Below are 15,888 nucleotides of genomic sequence, written 5' to 3' on the forward strand. Positions count from 1 at the left end.
AGACAGGACAAGATGTCGAGGTTGAGACGCGCGAGCGTGCAACTGGTCGTTACTATGATTGAACTCGGCCGAGCTCGATTATCACGGGGGCCGAGGTTGCTTGTCACGCCGAGCACACGCTTCGTTCCGTATTTTTCTTTTCCGGCCCCCTCGACGGTTGCACGCTCGCGTCTTATCCGCGACAGGACAGGTTTTGTTCGTTGTCGTTCGTTCGGCCAACTTGAAAATTACATACCCGTCCACGAACACCCTGACCGGCCACCGGACAATTAATTACCTTGTGCGTTTAATCGACACGACGCGGCGCGGTAGTGTAACCCCGTGTTCAGCGTTTGTACCTGTCCGAACAATTCGTTGTACAGCTCAATCGAACTTGTCCCGACGCGATACGCGCAGATCGCTTTTCATTCGTTTCGTTTGCTCGAAATTATTCGTTCCGCTCGTCCATTCGATCAGACTTTGCCGCCGTTGTAGCGTAATCTTCTATTCTACATCTGTGATATACAGGGCGAGGCACTGACTATTGCCACCTGCAATAACTCCGAAAGTATGACGGTAGCAGAAGAGTTTTCGAAACGAAAGATGCATGGGACAACAGGGCCTGTAATATGGCGTTAATCTTTTATTCCTAGGCGGAGTCGCTTCAGAGATGTGAAGGTCTGTTTTTTTAAATAGAATGATGGCGGCTGTTCCAACGAGGTGCAACATTAAGGTATTCGAAGGTCAGCGACGGTCATTTTACAAAAAGATTTTGTGACCGCTGCTAATCTTACCATTCTTATGTTTATACCCTGTGAAGTGTTTATTTGTCATTGCCAGGTTTAGTAAATACGCTGGAAGATGTCCTCAACGTTCTCACCCTACATGCCGCGTACAATTGAATACATTTGCACAATAAATTGTTACAGCATCTGATTTCACAAGTGCCGAAGTGATAAGAAATACTACTCGATTCGTGATAAGAAAATTGCAGCATTGCGCTGATACGAATGGCAATCGCTTTCAACGCCTTCTTCAAACGCAAGTTTATTTCCCCGTTTTTGTCAAATGACCTTTGCCGACCTTCAAAGACCTTAAAGTCGCAGCTCGTTGGATTCGTCTAAATAGCCAGTATCAGAGAACAGGTACCGAAACATAGAATTCTATTAAAAAAAACCAAAGGTGACCTTCACATCTCTGAAGCGACTCCACCTCGATAAAAAAGACTGACGCCATATTACAGCCCCTGTTGTCCCATGCATCTTTTTGGCAATAGTTAGTGCCTCACCCCGTATAGTATATTATGTGTTGTTATGCGATCTCCTCGAGGATGTTAATCGGTTTCCCGTCTCCGCAGATGACACCGATGATGCTGGTCCTGGTCCTGGCAGGCCTTTCGGCCGCAGGGCCTTCTCATCTCGATCGGGTGCCGACTCGCGAGCTGTTACCGCCTCCGCTCGAAGTGGACGCGGAGACGATCGACGTCCTTTCGTTCCAAAGAGGAGACGTCGAGAGCCCACCGATGATAGACAACTTGGTCGAGGGGTCCGTCACCCACGAAGAATACGGGTCGATGAGATACCCGCTGCGCGACGCTGTCGAGGCTCTGCCTTCGAACGCCGTCGATCCTCGGCCCGGCTTTGACAGTGCGAGCTCTCCTTTGCAGGAAATTAAACGGTCGGTTTCGTTGTCCGATCGACGACATTAACACTAGAACTACCGAGCCCTAAACGGGACCTAGACTTATCCCTTTATGATAACAGCAAGATTGCATTTGCTCAGGTTTCATACGATTTTTGTGGTAAACATGTACTCGTGAAAACCTTCTTCATAGAATCAGTAATCGTGAAAGAAGAAATCATCCACCAGCCATTTTAACTGGTTCGGTTTCGTTGTCCGATCGACGACATTAACACTAGAACTACCGAGCCCTAAACGTGACCTAGACTTATCCCTTTATGATAACAGCAAGATTGCATTTGCTCAGGTTTTATACGATTTTTATGGTAACATGTACTCGTGAAAACTTTTTTCATAGAATCAGTAATCGTGAAAGAAGAAATCATCCACCAGTCGTTTTAACTGGTTCGGTTTTGACTGGTGGGTGGAGGCATAGAGGAGATTTCAAGGTCACCTTGATTTTCTTAAATGGAAAGACCTACTTTCTGTATCATGAATCGATAGACTATCGAATTCCGAGTAAAACTGTATTGATCTCCATATGTCCTAAATCTAATAGTTAACGAGATATTATCGAAATAATTCTCTTTCTTCTTTCGATAATATCTCGTTAACCATTAGGTTTAGGACATATGAAGGTCAACGCTTTTATACTCAGACTTTGATACTCTATCGATCTATGGTATAAAAAATGGGACATTCCATTTTAAAAAATCAAGTTGACCTTCATATGTCCTTTACGCGTCCACCTACAAAAATGCTACTAACATCAGATTAATGCCCCCTAGAAACCAAGCAAGTTCCGTCTGATGCATTTCTTCCTAACACCAATAGAGTTGTTCAGGTGGCCTGTTTCTGGCGCCTCACCCTGTATTGCTATTAACACTACAACTACCGAGCCCTAAACGTGACTTAGACTTATCCCTTTATGATAACAGAAAGATTGAATTTGCTCAGGTTTCATACGATTTTTATGGTAACGTGTACTCCAAAGAAGAGATATATTAAAAAATTTCTCATGAAAACCTTTTTCATAGTTTCAGTAATCGTGAAAGAAGAAATCATCCACCAGTCATTTCGACTGGTTCGGTAGTTCTAGTGTTAATATTGATAGTAAACCGTGGACCCGAAGCTGTACGCGACGGCTGGGTGGTAATGGACTGATAACTAGTAAGGTGGAACTTGTTGCAGGTCCGACGGAAGGGTGCCGCTAAGGGACGCCGTGGAGCATCGCGAGGCTCCCTTCGTCAGCAGCAGTCTGGACCACGAGTCGATCTGGATCGCGGCCCTCGTACCACCGGCCCTGACGAGAACGCAGCGGATCGTCGATCCGAAGGTGGTCTGCCATTTCGACTCGAGCGCGGTCCACAGAACGGAACCGTTCTCCCTGTTTCCACGGTCGATTCCGGTCCACAAATGTTCCCATTTGGTGTACGCCGCAGCGACCTTGGGTACCGAACCAGCCAACAAGCTAAATCTCTGCCGGTCCCTGGACAAGATCCCTGAATTTCGGAATTCGAACATTGTCCAGAGACTCGGCGCGACGAGTAATCACGGTTAAATCGACAAACGATACTTTTGCAGATCCGGAGAAGCTGGTGGTCGTCTCAAAGGATCGCGAATACGACGAGATCAAAGGTAACTCGAGCGCGCGTGCGAGAAAATATAGCCAGCGAAACGAACCGTTAATTTATTCGAGCGATCCGAACAGGTGGATACAAAGCGGTAACGGGACACCGATCGAAAAATCCGGGGCTGCGAGTACTCGTCTCGATCGCCGCTCCCAACAGAGGAAAACTGTTCTCGAAGGTGGTCGAGAACCATTGCAGCGTGCACTGCGATAAACTGGCCGAGTCTATCGCCAGCTTCCTAGAGGATCGCGATCTCGACGGAGCGGAGATCGATTGGGAAAGCTCGTCCGAGAATCCGAACGGCCTCCGGTCGCTCCTCGGGATCGTTAAAAAATCTCTGACGTCTCGCGGGTATATTTTAGCGGTGGCGCAGAGACCGGAGGATCCGGTCGATCCGGAGATCGGCTCGGTGGCCGATTTGATTCTTTTAAGAGCGTGGCGAGATAGCCCGCCGTTTCGCCGCGAGAAACTGGCCCTTCATCCGGCGCCCTTGAACTACGTCGCTCGGCTGACGAACAAGTGGATCGATCGGGTACCCCGCGATCACAGATCCAAGATCGTTCTGGGTCTACCGGTGTTCGGTCAAGGGTACACCCTTAAATTTGGAAACTCTACGGATGTCGGTGCGCCGATCCTCGGTCCCGGAAACCAGGATGCTTACGCCAACCTGCCCAACGGAAGAATGGCTTATTACGAGGTAGGTACAATTACCTGCAATTATTTGCAATCAATGCAAATTCGTACTTTGCTCGCTCCTTGATTACCTTGTGACCCTTGTTACCGTGTTTTATCGATTTTCCTGTATCACGATCGATTCAAGGTCTGCGAGAAATTGGAGAACGAACAGTGGATCTCTGGAAGGGACGAGGAAGGACCCTACGTAAAACGGGGAGACCAATGGATCGGTTACGAGGATGCGCTCGCGGTCAAGATTAAAGCCGCTTATGCGAGATCCGCCATACTCGGCGGAGTTTCCGTGTGGTCTCTCGATCTGGACGACTTTCAGGTATGGGACGTGTCGGCCGGACTCTTCATCGTTCAGATTCGTAAAACACAGTGTTTACCACACATATTCGGACGCTTTTAAAAATCGCGTAACTTTGTCAACCCTTTGCACTCGAAGCTATTTTAACTCCGAAACAAAATATTTCTTCCGACCTAGAATATTTCGCTTCTATATTTTTTTTTCATGTTATATATACGAGAATGGTGCAATTTACTTGTACAATACCGAAATGTTTAGTAACTTATTAAATACAAACAAATTTAATAATGTAACAAATATTTTGAATAATGATACTAAGGGTTAATATCGGACCATGAGGCTTGGATTTTTTTAAAGAAGTTAGAACAATCGGTTTGCTATACAAAGTGAAAACAATCTTTTACAAAAATTGCAAATTGGTTGAAATTGCAGGGAAAATACTAAATGTTCTATTTTGCAACTTTTTTACGTGGACTTGCATTGAAAATGTAGAAAGTGCGATTTGTAGATCTGTATTAATTATACATGTTCTGGGAATTTCATCAAAATCGGGCAATGTTGCAATGAGCTACAGATGTTCCAAAAAAGTATTTTCTTTGCAATTTCAACCAATTGCAATTTTACTCTTTACTTTACGATTCTGAACCACTACGCAACGTACACACCTACTTTGCATACCTGCTTGCCTTGGTCGTTCGACGAGGTGTTCTTCGAACGGAAGAAGAAAATTCTTCCCCGATAAACAAAATGTCTTTTTTCTTTTCACCAGGGTATCTGCGGAGAGCCGTGGCCTATATTGAGCGCCGCATCCGAGTCGATAGGGTTTTACGACGAAACGCAGGAGTCGAACAAATGTTCTCGGGACGGCCTTGCCAGCGACCCTGAAAACTGTTCCGGATTTTACTCCTGTCACGACGGTAACGCGAACGGAACCATCTACATATTTGCTTCCGCGATACGAACGATAGACAAAAAGTAGAAATTAACGTTGTAATCAATTGACATTCTGTTTACGCGACGATACAGGTATTAGGTATCACGGTAGCTGCGGATACGGGAGATTCTTCGATCCCAAAGGGGGCCGTTGCGTCAGAGCAACTTCGAAAGTTTGTACACCCGGTCAGGTGCAACGGTTGCAAGATCAGACCTCCGATCTGAGGGAAACGCAGCCGCAGCACTTGGAGATCTCGACGACGAAAGGGCCGCGGGTGGTTTGCTACGTGACCTCTTGGTCCCTTTACCGCAAAGGGGAAGGGAAATTCGTTCCCGAACGTCTGGACCCGCGGCTCTGCACCGACGTGGTCTACGCTTTCGCTGGCCTGAATCCGGAGACGTTGCTGTTGCAGCCGTTCGATCCTTGGGCGGACATAGAACACAGTAAGCGAGAGCTATTTCTGCTGCACTGAGACAATTTACATATACACATTCATACATACACAGTCCACACTAAGTTATATCAAATTAGCAGCTTGCATTCTTTCAAGAACTTAAAAATAAGAAGACAAGCCCCAATGTTGGGTCGGGCAACCAACATTTCCAAGCTCAAGGGCAACTGAAGGTTAATTTCACGCAACTGCTGAGTTAGCCCAGATCGCTGTAAATCGAAGAGGCTACATTGCCACACAATACGATTAATGTCCTAACTACTATGTCCGCAGTCGCGTTTCGGGTCACTAACAATTCCCACACGAAATAGAGATTCATTAAGACTATAATGATCGGCTCTGCACCGATTAATAGTCACAATAAATTCTCGTGAGAGCCGCTCGTGTTTAAACCGTGGCTTAGACCTTCCAGTATAATATTGTTTGAAAAATATTTTCCCCTTCATCAAGCCTTGCTCTTTTATAGTCCTTTTGGTTTGTATATTCGCATTTCTCTTGAACTCCTCGTACAGGTCAGTAAATGGGATTGGTAATGTTGAGGCACTGCAGGTTTCTGATTTAGCTAAACGGTAAGCGAGAGTTGAAGAGATTTCATTCTTCTTAAATATCGGAACTTTCGCAGACTTGTACGAGCGAATAACCAAGATAGATGGACCGAGGGTGTTGCTGGCGGTCGGAGGGTGGACAGACAGCGCCGGCGACAAATACTCACGCATGATCAACAGCGTGGCCAGTCGCCGGAAGTTCGTCGTCTCGGCCGTGAACTTTCTGCGCAAGCACAACTTCGACGGGCTCTCGTTCGAATGGAACTATCCGAAATGCTGGCAGAGCGACTGCAGAAAGGGTCCCGACACCGACAAGCCAAACTTCACCAAGCTTATCCAGGAGTTGAAGCAGGAATTCGATCGGCAACAGCCTAGACTCGCGTTGGCCGTCGCTCTGTCCGGCTACAAAGAGGTGATCGATAGATCGTACGAGGTGCAGCAGATATCGGACAACGTGGACTTCGTGTCGGTGATGAGCTACGACTACCACGGGGCCTGGGAGTCGAGAACCGGACACTTGTCGCCGTTGTTCGGTGCTCCGGGCGACACCAATCCGTTCTACAACGTCGTACGTTGTATTAAGTTGGATTATTAACAATATTCCTACCGACACTTCGCGTATACCTATTCCTACCGCGACCGGTCAAGTGACCGGTCTTTAGCACAACTTATATATTTCAATATAGAATGAAGACAATAGCCAATTTGACAGTATAAAAATATAGTTTCTTTTATTTAGGAGTATACAGGGTGGGGCATTTAAATGGGAACACCTAAATATCTCGGTTATTATTCGTTGTACAAAAAATCTCCACAGAGTAAAGTTGTACTGTTTCAACGGGCGAATTTGACGAGGATAAAAATTTTTTCTCAAGGTCATTTTTTTACAAGATTTCAAGGTCATCGATATTTTTCTCAATGGAATCATATATTTTTATTATCGCTATGTGATAGCCGAGGTGAAGACGAATCCAACGACCTGTAATACTATGACCTTTACGTGTTGTGAAGTTTAAAGGCGATTCAATTACGTTGTATATAGGAAATTCTAATTGAAATTTTAAAAACGGTCATTTGACCGGTCGCGGTAGGAATAGTATTAACTCAACGTTGGACTCTGTCGCATCGTTCGCATTTCCAGAATACAACGTTGGAGTACCTGGTCGGTCTCGGCGCGGATAGATCGAAGCTGTTGATGGGCGTGCCGTTCTACGGTCAAGCTTATCGGCTGTCCAGCGAGAGCTTGTTCAATTTGGGCGACCCCGCCACAGGGCCCGGAGCCTCGGGAGAGTTCACCAGGCAGCCCGGCATACTGGCCTATTACGAGATTTGCGACAGGCTGAAGAACAAAGGTTGGAAACACGGGCCAGGCCCGAGCGCTCGTTACAAGGACCAATGGGTCGGCTACGAGGACCAGGAGAGCGTGTTCGCGAAGGGACAACACATCTCGCTGAACGGCTACGGAGGCGCCAGCCTGTGGACCGTCGATCTCGACGATTTCTCGAATCGTTGCTGCTCGGAGCCGTACCATCTGCTCCGGACCATCAACCGGGCACTGGGTAGTAGCATCGATCGTGTTGTTTTCCTATGTCCTGCGAGAACACTTTTCATTCGGTTTCGTTCCCGGTCTCGTAGGTCGTCTGAAGACCAAGCCGACGGAAGACTGTCGACGACCGGTCGAGCCGGTCACGCCTCAACCACCCACTCTGACCACTCATAGCGACGCCGTGGAGGACACTCCTCGACCCACCGTGTCGATGACAAAACCGACCGGGACCACCTGGCCGTCTTGGTCTCCAGGATCGAGCTCCACCACCCAGGCCACAACTTGGCCAAGCTGGACTCCGAAACCGAGCGAAAAGCCGGAGTCCACGACCCGGAGCAGCACGTCCTGGACCTGGACTACTTGGACCCCGACCTCGACCTCGACCTCGACCACGATCAAGTACGACGCTCGGCGTTTCTGACCAGCAAACTTTTCTTCTCGAGGAAAAGTAACGACAAACGTTTTTGCAGACCGACCAGCGAGCAGACGACCCTACAGACCATTACGCAGGCCACGGAGAAGCCGTGGGAGTCCTCCACGTCTGGATCCTCGGCGCCGTGCAACACGGGGGAGTACACCGCGGATCCGGCGAACTGCGGCAACTACTATAGATGCGTCCTCGGCGAGCTCAGGCGCGAACAATGCGCGCCCGGATTGCACTGGGACGCAGGCCGAGGAATCTGCGACTGGCCTGCCGCGGCGAAATGTCAATCGTCAACCGGTAAACGCCTGTCCTCGATTCGTTGTCCGGTTATCTCGTGCTTGATAGAGAGATTACCACGCGCCAGGCGAATTAGACCAATTTCGATGGAAAGAAAACATGCTCGCGCGTAGAAGAATCAACTGGCCGACGCGCGTTTAAACTTTAGAGAGTCGACGAATATTTATCGTCGATAGCGCAAACATGTCGCAAACCTGTTTACCGTGCTACTACTCCTGCGCACATTTTTCCACCGATGTTGTAACCGCGTCCGCCTCCGGGCAAGCCAGACCGCGATGCGCGGTAACATCTTCCCTTCTGTAAATCAGTCAACAATTGTACTCGACGTGACACGGTGTCCGCTCCGAAGATGATACCGTCCCGTCGTAGTCGTCGTTTCCTCGGAGCCGTTTTTCTTTTGATATGGATACGAATAGGGTCTGGCTCTCCGGAACGGTACAGACTGTCTCGTCCGCTGATTAGAAGTATTGTATTGCGATATACCTAACCGTTACACTGCTCAAAATACGTAGCGCCCGCCTATGAAATATTTTGTCGCTACAGTGATCTGTCTTTTCCGCAGACTCCACGACCCAGAAGCCGTCCTCGTCGTGGACTACCGTTAGCGTCGCCACATCCACCAGCACCCCGAGGAGAACCACTCAGAGACCGACGACGATCAACACTCAACGGACCACGACGCGGAAGCCGGCCGTTGTCGAAATTCCCAACGGGATCTCGGAGAAGCGTTGCGAGCACGGACAGTATTACCCTTACCCGAACTCGTGCACAAACTTCTTTGTCTGCGTGAACGGGAATCTGGTCGCGCAGCAGTGCGGCCCGGGCCTGAATTGGAACGAGAAAAGGAGCATGTGTGACTGGGCGTTCAAGAACCCTTGCGTCGAGAAGCCGGCGAGAAGCGGCGCGCTGATGGTGTCTGCTAAATCGAGCGTGAGCGATCGTTCTTCTTCGTTTGCTGGTTGTTATTGCCCGGATGATCGACCGTTTTTCTCGTTTGGTTTAGCCGTGCGTTCCGGGCAGCTACACCGGGGTGCCTGGAGACTGCGAGAGCTATCGAGCCTGTCTATGGGGACGCCACGAGACCTTCCACTGTGCTCCGGGACTGCACTTCAACAAGAACACTCGGATATGCGACTGGCCGGCTCGAGCCAACTGCCAGGACGAGGAATCGGCTGAGGTGCAGGATTCTGCGGCGTCGAGTACCGCGAAACCCTGGGAACCTAGCACCACCGCCCAACCACCGACCACGACCACCGTATCCTCGGCAACCGTGGATCCCGAGAAAGTCTCTCCGATCTCAGGATATTACAAAGTAAAGTTCGATAGCGTCTATAATACTCTCGGCGAACTCGGCTCTCGACCGAGGCACGAGGCAGCAAATCGTTTTCTTGAAATCGTGTTCGATAGATCGTCTGCTACTTCACCAACTGGGCCTGGTACAGGAGAGGCGTCGGCCGCTACCTTCCCGAGAACATCGACCACACTCTGTGCACGCACATCGTCTACGGATTCGCCGTGCTCGACTATTCGGAGCTGACCGTGAAAGCCCACGATTCGTGGGCCGACTACGACAACCGTGCGTAGCCCCTGTCTCGTTTCGTCAAACTGTACAGTCAATTCCCGCTATAAGTCATGACACGCTCACGGATAGTGACAAGATGGCTGAGAAAATTGTCTTTCTCTGATACAATTTTCCACGTAGAAACGGACAGCGATGTATCGTATACCCCGCGGCGGTGTGGATAGTTCCAATGACTTTTAAACGCGAGGCTTGCACTGACTTATAGCGGGAATTCACTGTATCTACTACTCGGAGCCAACTCGCGACTCGCAACCCTCGTCTACTCGGTTCGAACAGGTTTCTACGAGCGAGTGGTCGCCTACAAGAAGCGAGGACTGAAGGTGTTGCTGGCGCTCGGCGGATGGAACGATTCGGCCGGGGACAAGTACAGTCGTCTGGTGAACGATCCCGCTGCCAGGAAAAAGTTTATCGCGCACGCGATCCGGTTCCTCGAAAAGTACGACTTCGACGGGCTGGATTTGGACTGGGAGTACCCTGTCTGCTGGCAAGTCAGTAAAACGCGATCGGATCGAACGAAGCAACCGGACTCGAATTCGAATATTCGGATTCGGTGGCGACACGGTGACGACACTCGATGACGATGATTCTTCTCGCAGGTCGACTGTAAGAAGGGTCCAGCCTCCGACAAGCAAGGATTCGCGGATCTGCTGATGGAGCTGAGCAACGAGCTGAAGCCGAAGGGCTTGCTACTCTCGGCCGCCGTCTCGCCGAGCAAGAAGGTGATCGACGAAGGCTACGACGTGCCGGCCCTGGCCAAGTACTTGGACTGGATCGCAGTGATGACTTACGACTTCCACGGGCAATGGGACAAGAAGACCGGCCACGTGGCGCCGCTCTACTACCACCCGGAGGACGATTACTATTACTTCAACGCGAACTACTCGATCAACTACTGGATCTCGAAGGGCGCGCCGCGTCGCAGCATCGTGATGGGTGCGTTGCTTCGATTCCGCGCCACCGAGACCGATCTTCTAGATTAAAACTTGACCGACCGGTAGGGGTTGAACGTACTACACACGTCACACCGGTCATTTGGCCGTAAACACTTCCCTGACACCGGCTCCGTTTCTCTTGCCGTCCTAACCCATTAAGTGTCAGATTATACTGGGCAGGTCAGACGCTGAAGGTGTATAAACGCTAGATACAAAAATAGGGTACCCAAATTCTGCCAGCAGATTTAATAGACTAACAAACTAATAAACTATTAGGCTACCGGTCGGTAAGCGTCGAGGACAAAAAGACGATGAATAGGTTACCAGTCGGTAAAGTGTTAACACATCGGGGCCGTATATTGGCAGTTGTATTTATGCCACCGGTGGTACATTCCGTCGTGAATGTGTTAATCGATGAAACAGTTTATGCTACCTATGTATACGTACGTATGTTTGTATACCGATAGTATACGTATACCAGAGAGGAAATGAGAGTTCTCACGCTCGGGATTTTAGCTAATTTTTAGCCTGGACCAGAACCTGCATCATTGGCAGCGGATTCCAAATAATGCCAGAATGGATACTACTCCTATATTAAAAGAGGCTGTTCTATGTAGGCTCTGATCCAGCCTAAAAGATGATGCAGGTTCTGGTCCAGGCTAAAAAGTTGATGGAGGTTCTGTTCCAGGCTAAAAAGTTGATGCAGGTTCTGTTCCAGGCTAAAAAGATGCTGCGGAAAAATGGGGACACTAAAACCCCGAGCGTGATCACTCTCATTTCCTCTCTGCGTATACCATAGTAGTGGCTATGTATATATGTACATATACCGAATATCTAAAGCATCCTTGGGCTTCGAGTTGATTTTGATCGTTTCGGGAATCGTTTCAAAGAAAACCTCGACGAACAAAAATCGATGTAGAATATATTTCGTTCTAGGTATGCCGCTGTACGGGCAGACGTTCTCGATAAACGATCCGTCCGCTGGAACAGGACTGAACGTTCCCGGCAGCGCGGGCCATGCAGGAGAGTTCACGAAAGCGGCCGGGTTCCTGGCGTACTACGAGATCTGCGACAGGGTGCGCAACCACGGGTGGACCGTTGTCCAGGACCCGGAGCATAGAATCGGCCCGTACGCGTACAAGGGCAATCAATGGGTCGGTTTCGACGACGCGGAAACGATAGCGCGGAAGGCTCAGTTCGTCAGAGACATGGGACTGGCCGGTGGAATGGTCTGGGCTCTGGACCTCGACGACTTCCGAGGGCGTTGCGGGGAAGGGCCTCATCCGCTGATGCACGCTCTTCAGAGGGTATTGGCCCCAGCTCCCGAGACGCTGGAGGAGCCCGAAAGACCGCCGATAGACGAGGCGGACTTGGATCCACGACCACCGTCGTCGACGGTGTCGACGGTCCTTCCGGAAACCACGGTAGTGACATCCACGACGTCGAGGGTCCATCCGGTCAAGGACCAGTTCAAGGTGATCTGCTACTTCACCAATTGGGCCTGGTATCGTCAGGAGGGCGGGAAATTCTTGCCGGAAGACATCGACACCGATCTGTGCACCCACGTTCTATACGGTTTCGCCGTGCTCGACGGATCCCAGCTAACGATCAAGTCGCACGATCCGTGGGCGGACATAGACAACAAGTTCTACGAGAGGGTCGCGGCGTTGAAGGCGAAAGGGATCAAAGTGTTGATGGCTATCGGCGGATGGAACGACTCCGCCGGCGATAAGTACAGTCGTCTGGCGAATTCACCGTCCGCCAGGCGTCGATTCGTTGAAAACGTTATAGCGTTTATCGAAAAGTACGAGTTCGAGGGATTGGACTTGGACTGGGAGTACCCAGTCTGCTGGCAGGTGAATACAGCTGAGATACTCTATGCATATGTGCACTCTGTACAGACACGGTTGCCGTGCATAGTATGTAAATAGTATGCAAGTACAGGCGTAAACCTAAAAATCAACTGTTTTCAAGGTGGACTGCAAAAAGGGTCCGGCTGCGGACAAAGAAGCTTTCGCGAGCTTGGTGAGGGAGCTGAGCGAGGCTTTTCAACCGAAAGGATTGCTGCTGTCCGCGGCAGTTTCGCCGAGCAAACGAGTTATCGACGAAGGCTACGACGTGCCCACCTTGGCCAAATATTTGGACTGGATCTCCGTGATGACCTACGACTATCATGGCCAATGGGACAAGAAAACCGGTCACGTAGCGCCTCTCTACGAGTTGCCCAACGACTGGGAGCCAACCTTTAACGCGGTACGCGTCGAACGTCTCACGACTCTGATCGTGTCTAGATAGTATACGCGATATCGGTCAATGCCTCGAATTCGTTCTTATCTTTCAGAACTTCTCGATTCACTACTGGATGGAAAAGGGTGCTCCCGCGAAGAAGCTCGTGATGGGCGCGCCCTTGTACGGGCAATCGTTCTCCTTGGCGGAAAGAAGTCAAAGGGGGCTGAACGCTCCGACCTATGGCGGGGGCGAGGCTGGCGAAGCCACGAGAGCCAGAGGATTCCTGTCCTATTACGAAGTAATTGTTACATGTATTATATGTATACATATGTTCGAGGTTTCTACCCGGAAAGCAAGCGGCACGCTCTCAACAAAGATTCCAGGCTGTGTCATGATTCGTTTTAGATTTGCGAGAGAACCCTGAAGAAGGGCTGGACCGTGGTGGAGGACAAGGAGCGGCGCATCGGCCCGTACGCGTACAAAGGCGATCAGTGGGTCAGCTTCGACGACGCGAAGCAGATCAAGCTGAAATCGGAATTGATACGAGATCTCGATCTGGCCGGCGGCATGATCTGGGCCCTCGATCTGGACGACTTCAAGAATAGATGCGGCTGCGAGCCGAGCCCCCTTCTTCGGACCATGAACCGAGTCCTGAGAGACTACCCGAGCGGACCGTTGTGTCCGATCGCGACTGGTAAGCGTCGGACACGCGACTGTCCGCGATCGAATCTCTGCAATCGATTCGTCGACGATGATCCGCTATAAATAGACACGTTGCACGTTCCGTTTCAATTAGACTCGATGACGATCGACGCGGCCGAGTCCAGCACAGAGTCGACGACTTCCGAGCGGCCCGACTGGGGATGGGAGCCGACGACCCCGTCGTCGGGCACCTCGACGAGCACCTCGTCGACCACCACCGTGGACATCGACGACGTCGTGGAAATCGAAACCGGCGACCGTCCAGCGATCTCGCCGCCCGACGATTGTCACAACAGATTGTTCATACCGCACAACAAAGACTGCACCAAGTATTATTTATGCAATTTCGGTAGACTGACCGAGCACTCATGTCCTCCGGGACTCTACTGGAACGAGGACCGATGCGACTGGCCAGAGAACGCCAAATGCCCGACGCCGTCGACGGAAACTCAGCGGCAGGCGAGTTCTCGGTTACTTTTCATTTTGTATACAGGGTGTCAAAAAATTATATGTCACGGCCAGTCATAGAGTGATTTTACACCTACGATTTGGTGGAAATTGACATAAAAAAATTCCCCGCAAAATTGACCTTGACCTTGAAAGTCAAGGTCAAAAAAACAAAAATTTTTTGTTTTTTAATCGTGTTCTACCGGTCATAAGGATCAACTTTGTGAAAGAAACCATGGGTCGCATCTCAACCGTTCACTTAAACAATGATGTTGCATTTCTTATCATTTTTGCAGCTTCTTTGTTTGTAAATTTTTTACATCCAGCGCGAATATATAAGTAAATAGCGTACTGTCATACAGCGGGTACCATCAGTAAGCTATCTCGTTGGGTATGAAATTATCATGATCATGATACTCCTATTTCCCTAACTACAGAATGAAAGGAAGAAGCTGCAAAAATGATAAGAAATGCAACATCGTTTTTTAAGAGAACGGTTCAGATGCGACCCATGGTTTCTTTCACAAAGTTGATCGTTATGACCAGTAGAACATGTTGTGCTTCAATGAAGAGGTTCATTAAAAAATTTCCGATGAAAACATTTTCACAATGTCAGTAACTGTAAAAGAGAAAATTAGGAACCAGTCATTTTGACTGGTCCGGTAGTTCTAGTGTTAAAGGGACATTCGTCGCTAGGCCCGTACCGAATCATTGTCACCCTGTCCATTCGTTTCTTTGTCCACCGATCCAGAACTGTAGATTCACCCGTAGGATGGGTGACCATTGCTTTTCATACACCCTGTACATACTCGTACATCCTCGTACGAGGAACGAAATGGTTATTCCTCATCTATCTTGCGATCTAACTTGACGGAAACGCCATATCACCGAGAGCTAACGTTCGCGCTTCGATTCACAGACGAACGAGCTTTTCCGGAGGCGGACGGCCGATGCCGGAAAGTCCGAGAAAGAGAAAAAGGCGAACTGTAACCTGATCGAGTGGGCCGAAGAGCGAGAAAACGGAAAAGGAAAATCCCTACCGGAAGATTGCTGACGACGCTCAGCCTGGAGGACCAAGATCAAGATCTCGTTGACATTGCGCGCTCCACTTTCGCGGATCTCGATCGCGGACCTCGAACGTGGTGCCGACGCGACATTTCGATAAGCTCAACGAGTCCTCGAGGTCTCATCCGAAAGTCGAACCGCTCGGTGAACAGAGCGCCTACTTGATTTCATTCGTCTTGCATAATATTCCCGGCTCTCTATAAAATACAATTACTTGGCTAATCTCGTGATAATAAAAAAAAGTAATGAGAAACGAGGAACGACGATGAAACGGGTCTTTGTTCACCGAGCGGGTACTCTAAGCGCTCTACCTAAATCCCGTTGATGTCGCGTAACGGCCGAATTACCCACTCACCGGCAACGTTATCTTTTACTTTTAAAAATACGCTCGAATATTTGTCCCAGGACAGGGACTTGCTCGAACGTACGAGAAAACTGTGATAAATCTTGGTCTACGAG

General features: G+C 49.5%; 1 protein-coding gene across 1 annotated transcript; it reads left to right on the forward strand.

Annotated features, from left to right (window-relative positions):
* Nucleotides 1–1,336: 1,336 nt before the first annotated feature.
* LOC143356218 (putative chitinase 10) lies at nucleotides 1,337–15,613 on the forward strand. Its single transcript, XM_076791723.1, has 22 exons — nucleotides 1,337–1,656; nucleotides 2,851–3,110; nucleotides 3,244–3,297; nucleotides 3,371–3,987; nucleotides 4,111–4,296; nucleotides 5,045–5,192; nucleotides 5,302–5,652; nucleotides 6,283–6,773; nucleotides 7,347–7,764; nucleotides 7,841–8,150; nucleotides 8,222–8,496; nucleotides 9,035–9,402; nucleotides 9,476–9,784; nucleotides 9,880–10,048; nucleotides 10,331–10,542; nucleotides 10,651–10,987; nucleotides 11,923–12,842; nucleotides 12,961–13,239; nucleotides 13,328–13,513; nucleotides 13,621–13,909; nucleotides 14,012–14,376; nucleotides 15,284–15,613. Exons 1-22 carry the CDS (start codon nucleotides 1,337–1,339, stop codon nucleotides 15,416–15,418), a joined length of 6,999 nt encoding a protein of 2,332 aa, XP_076647838.1. The 3' UTR covers nucleotides 15,419–15,613.
* The last annotated feature ends 275 nt before the right edge of the window (nucleotides 15,614–15,888 follow it).

This window comes from Halictus rubicundus, chromosome 8, assembly GCF_050948215.1.
Source record: "Halictus rubicundus isolate RS-2024b chromosome 8, iyHalRubi1_principal, whole genome shotgun sequence".
Taxonomy (NCBI): Eukaryota; Metazoa; Arthropoda; class Insecta; order Hymenoptera; family Halictidae; genus Halictus; species Halictus rubicundus.

Bases quoted from the DNA above. Each gene is read 5' to 3' on its own strand.
- LOC143356218 (XM_076791723.1), top strand. From the start codon at position 1,337: ATGACACCGATGATGCTGGTCCTGGTCCTGGCAGGCCTTTCGGCCGCA. The intron at 8,497-9,034 runs GTCCGGTTATCT...TCTTTTCCGCAG, and splicing joins ACGCCTGTCCTCGATTCGTT to ACTCCACGACCCAGAAGCCG. The intron at 10,988-11,922 runs GTGCGTTGCTTC...ATTTCGTTCTAG, and splicing joins GCGTCGCAGCATCGTGATGG to GTATGCCGCTGTACGGGCAG.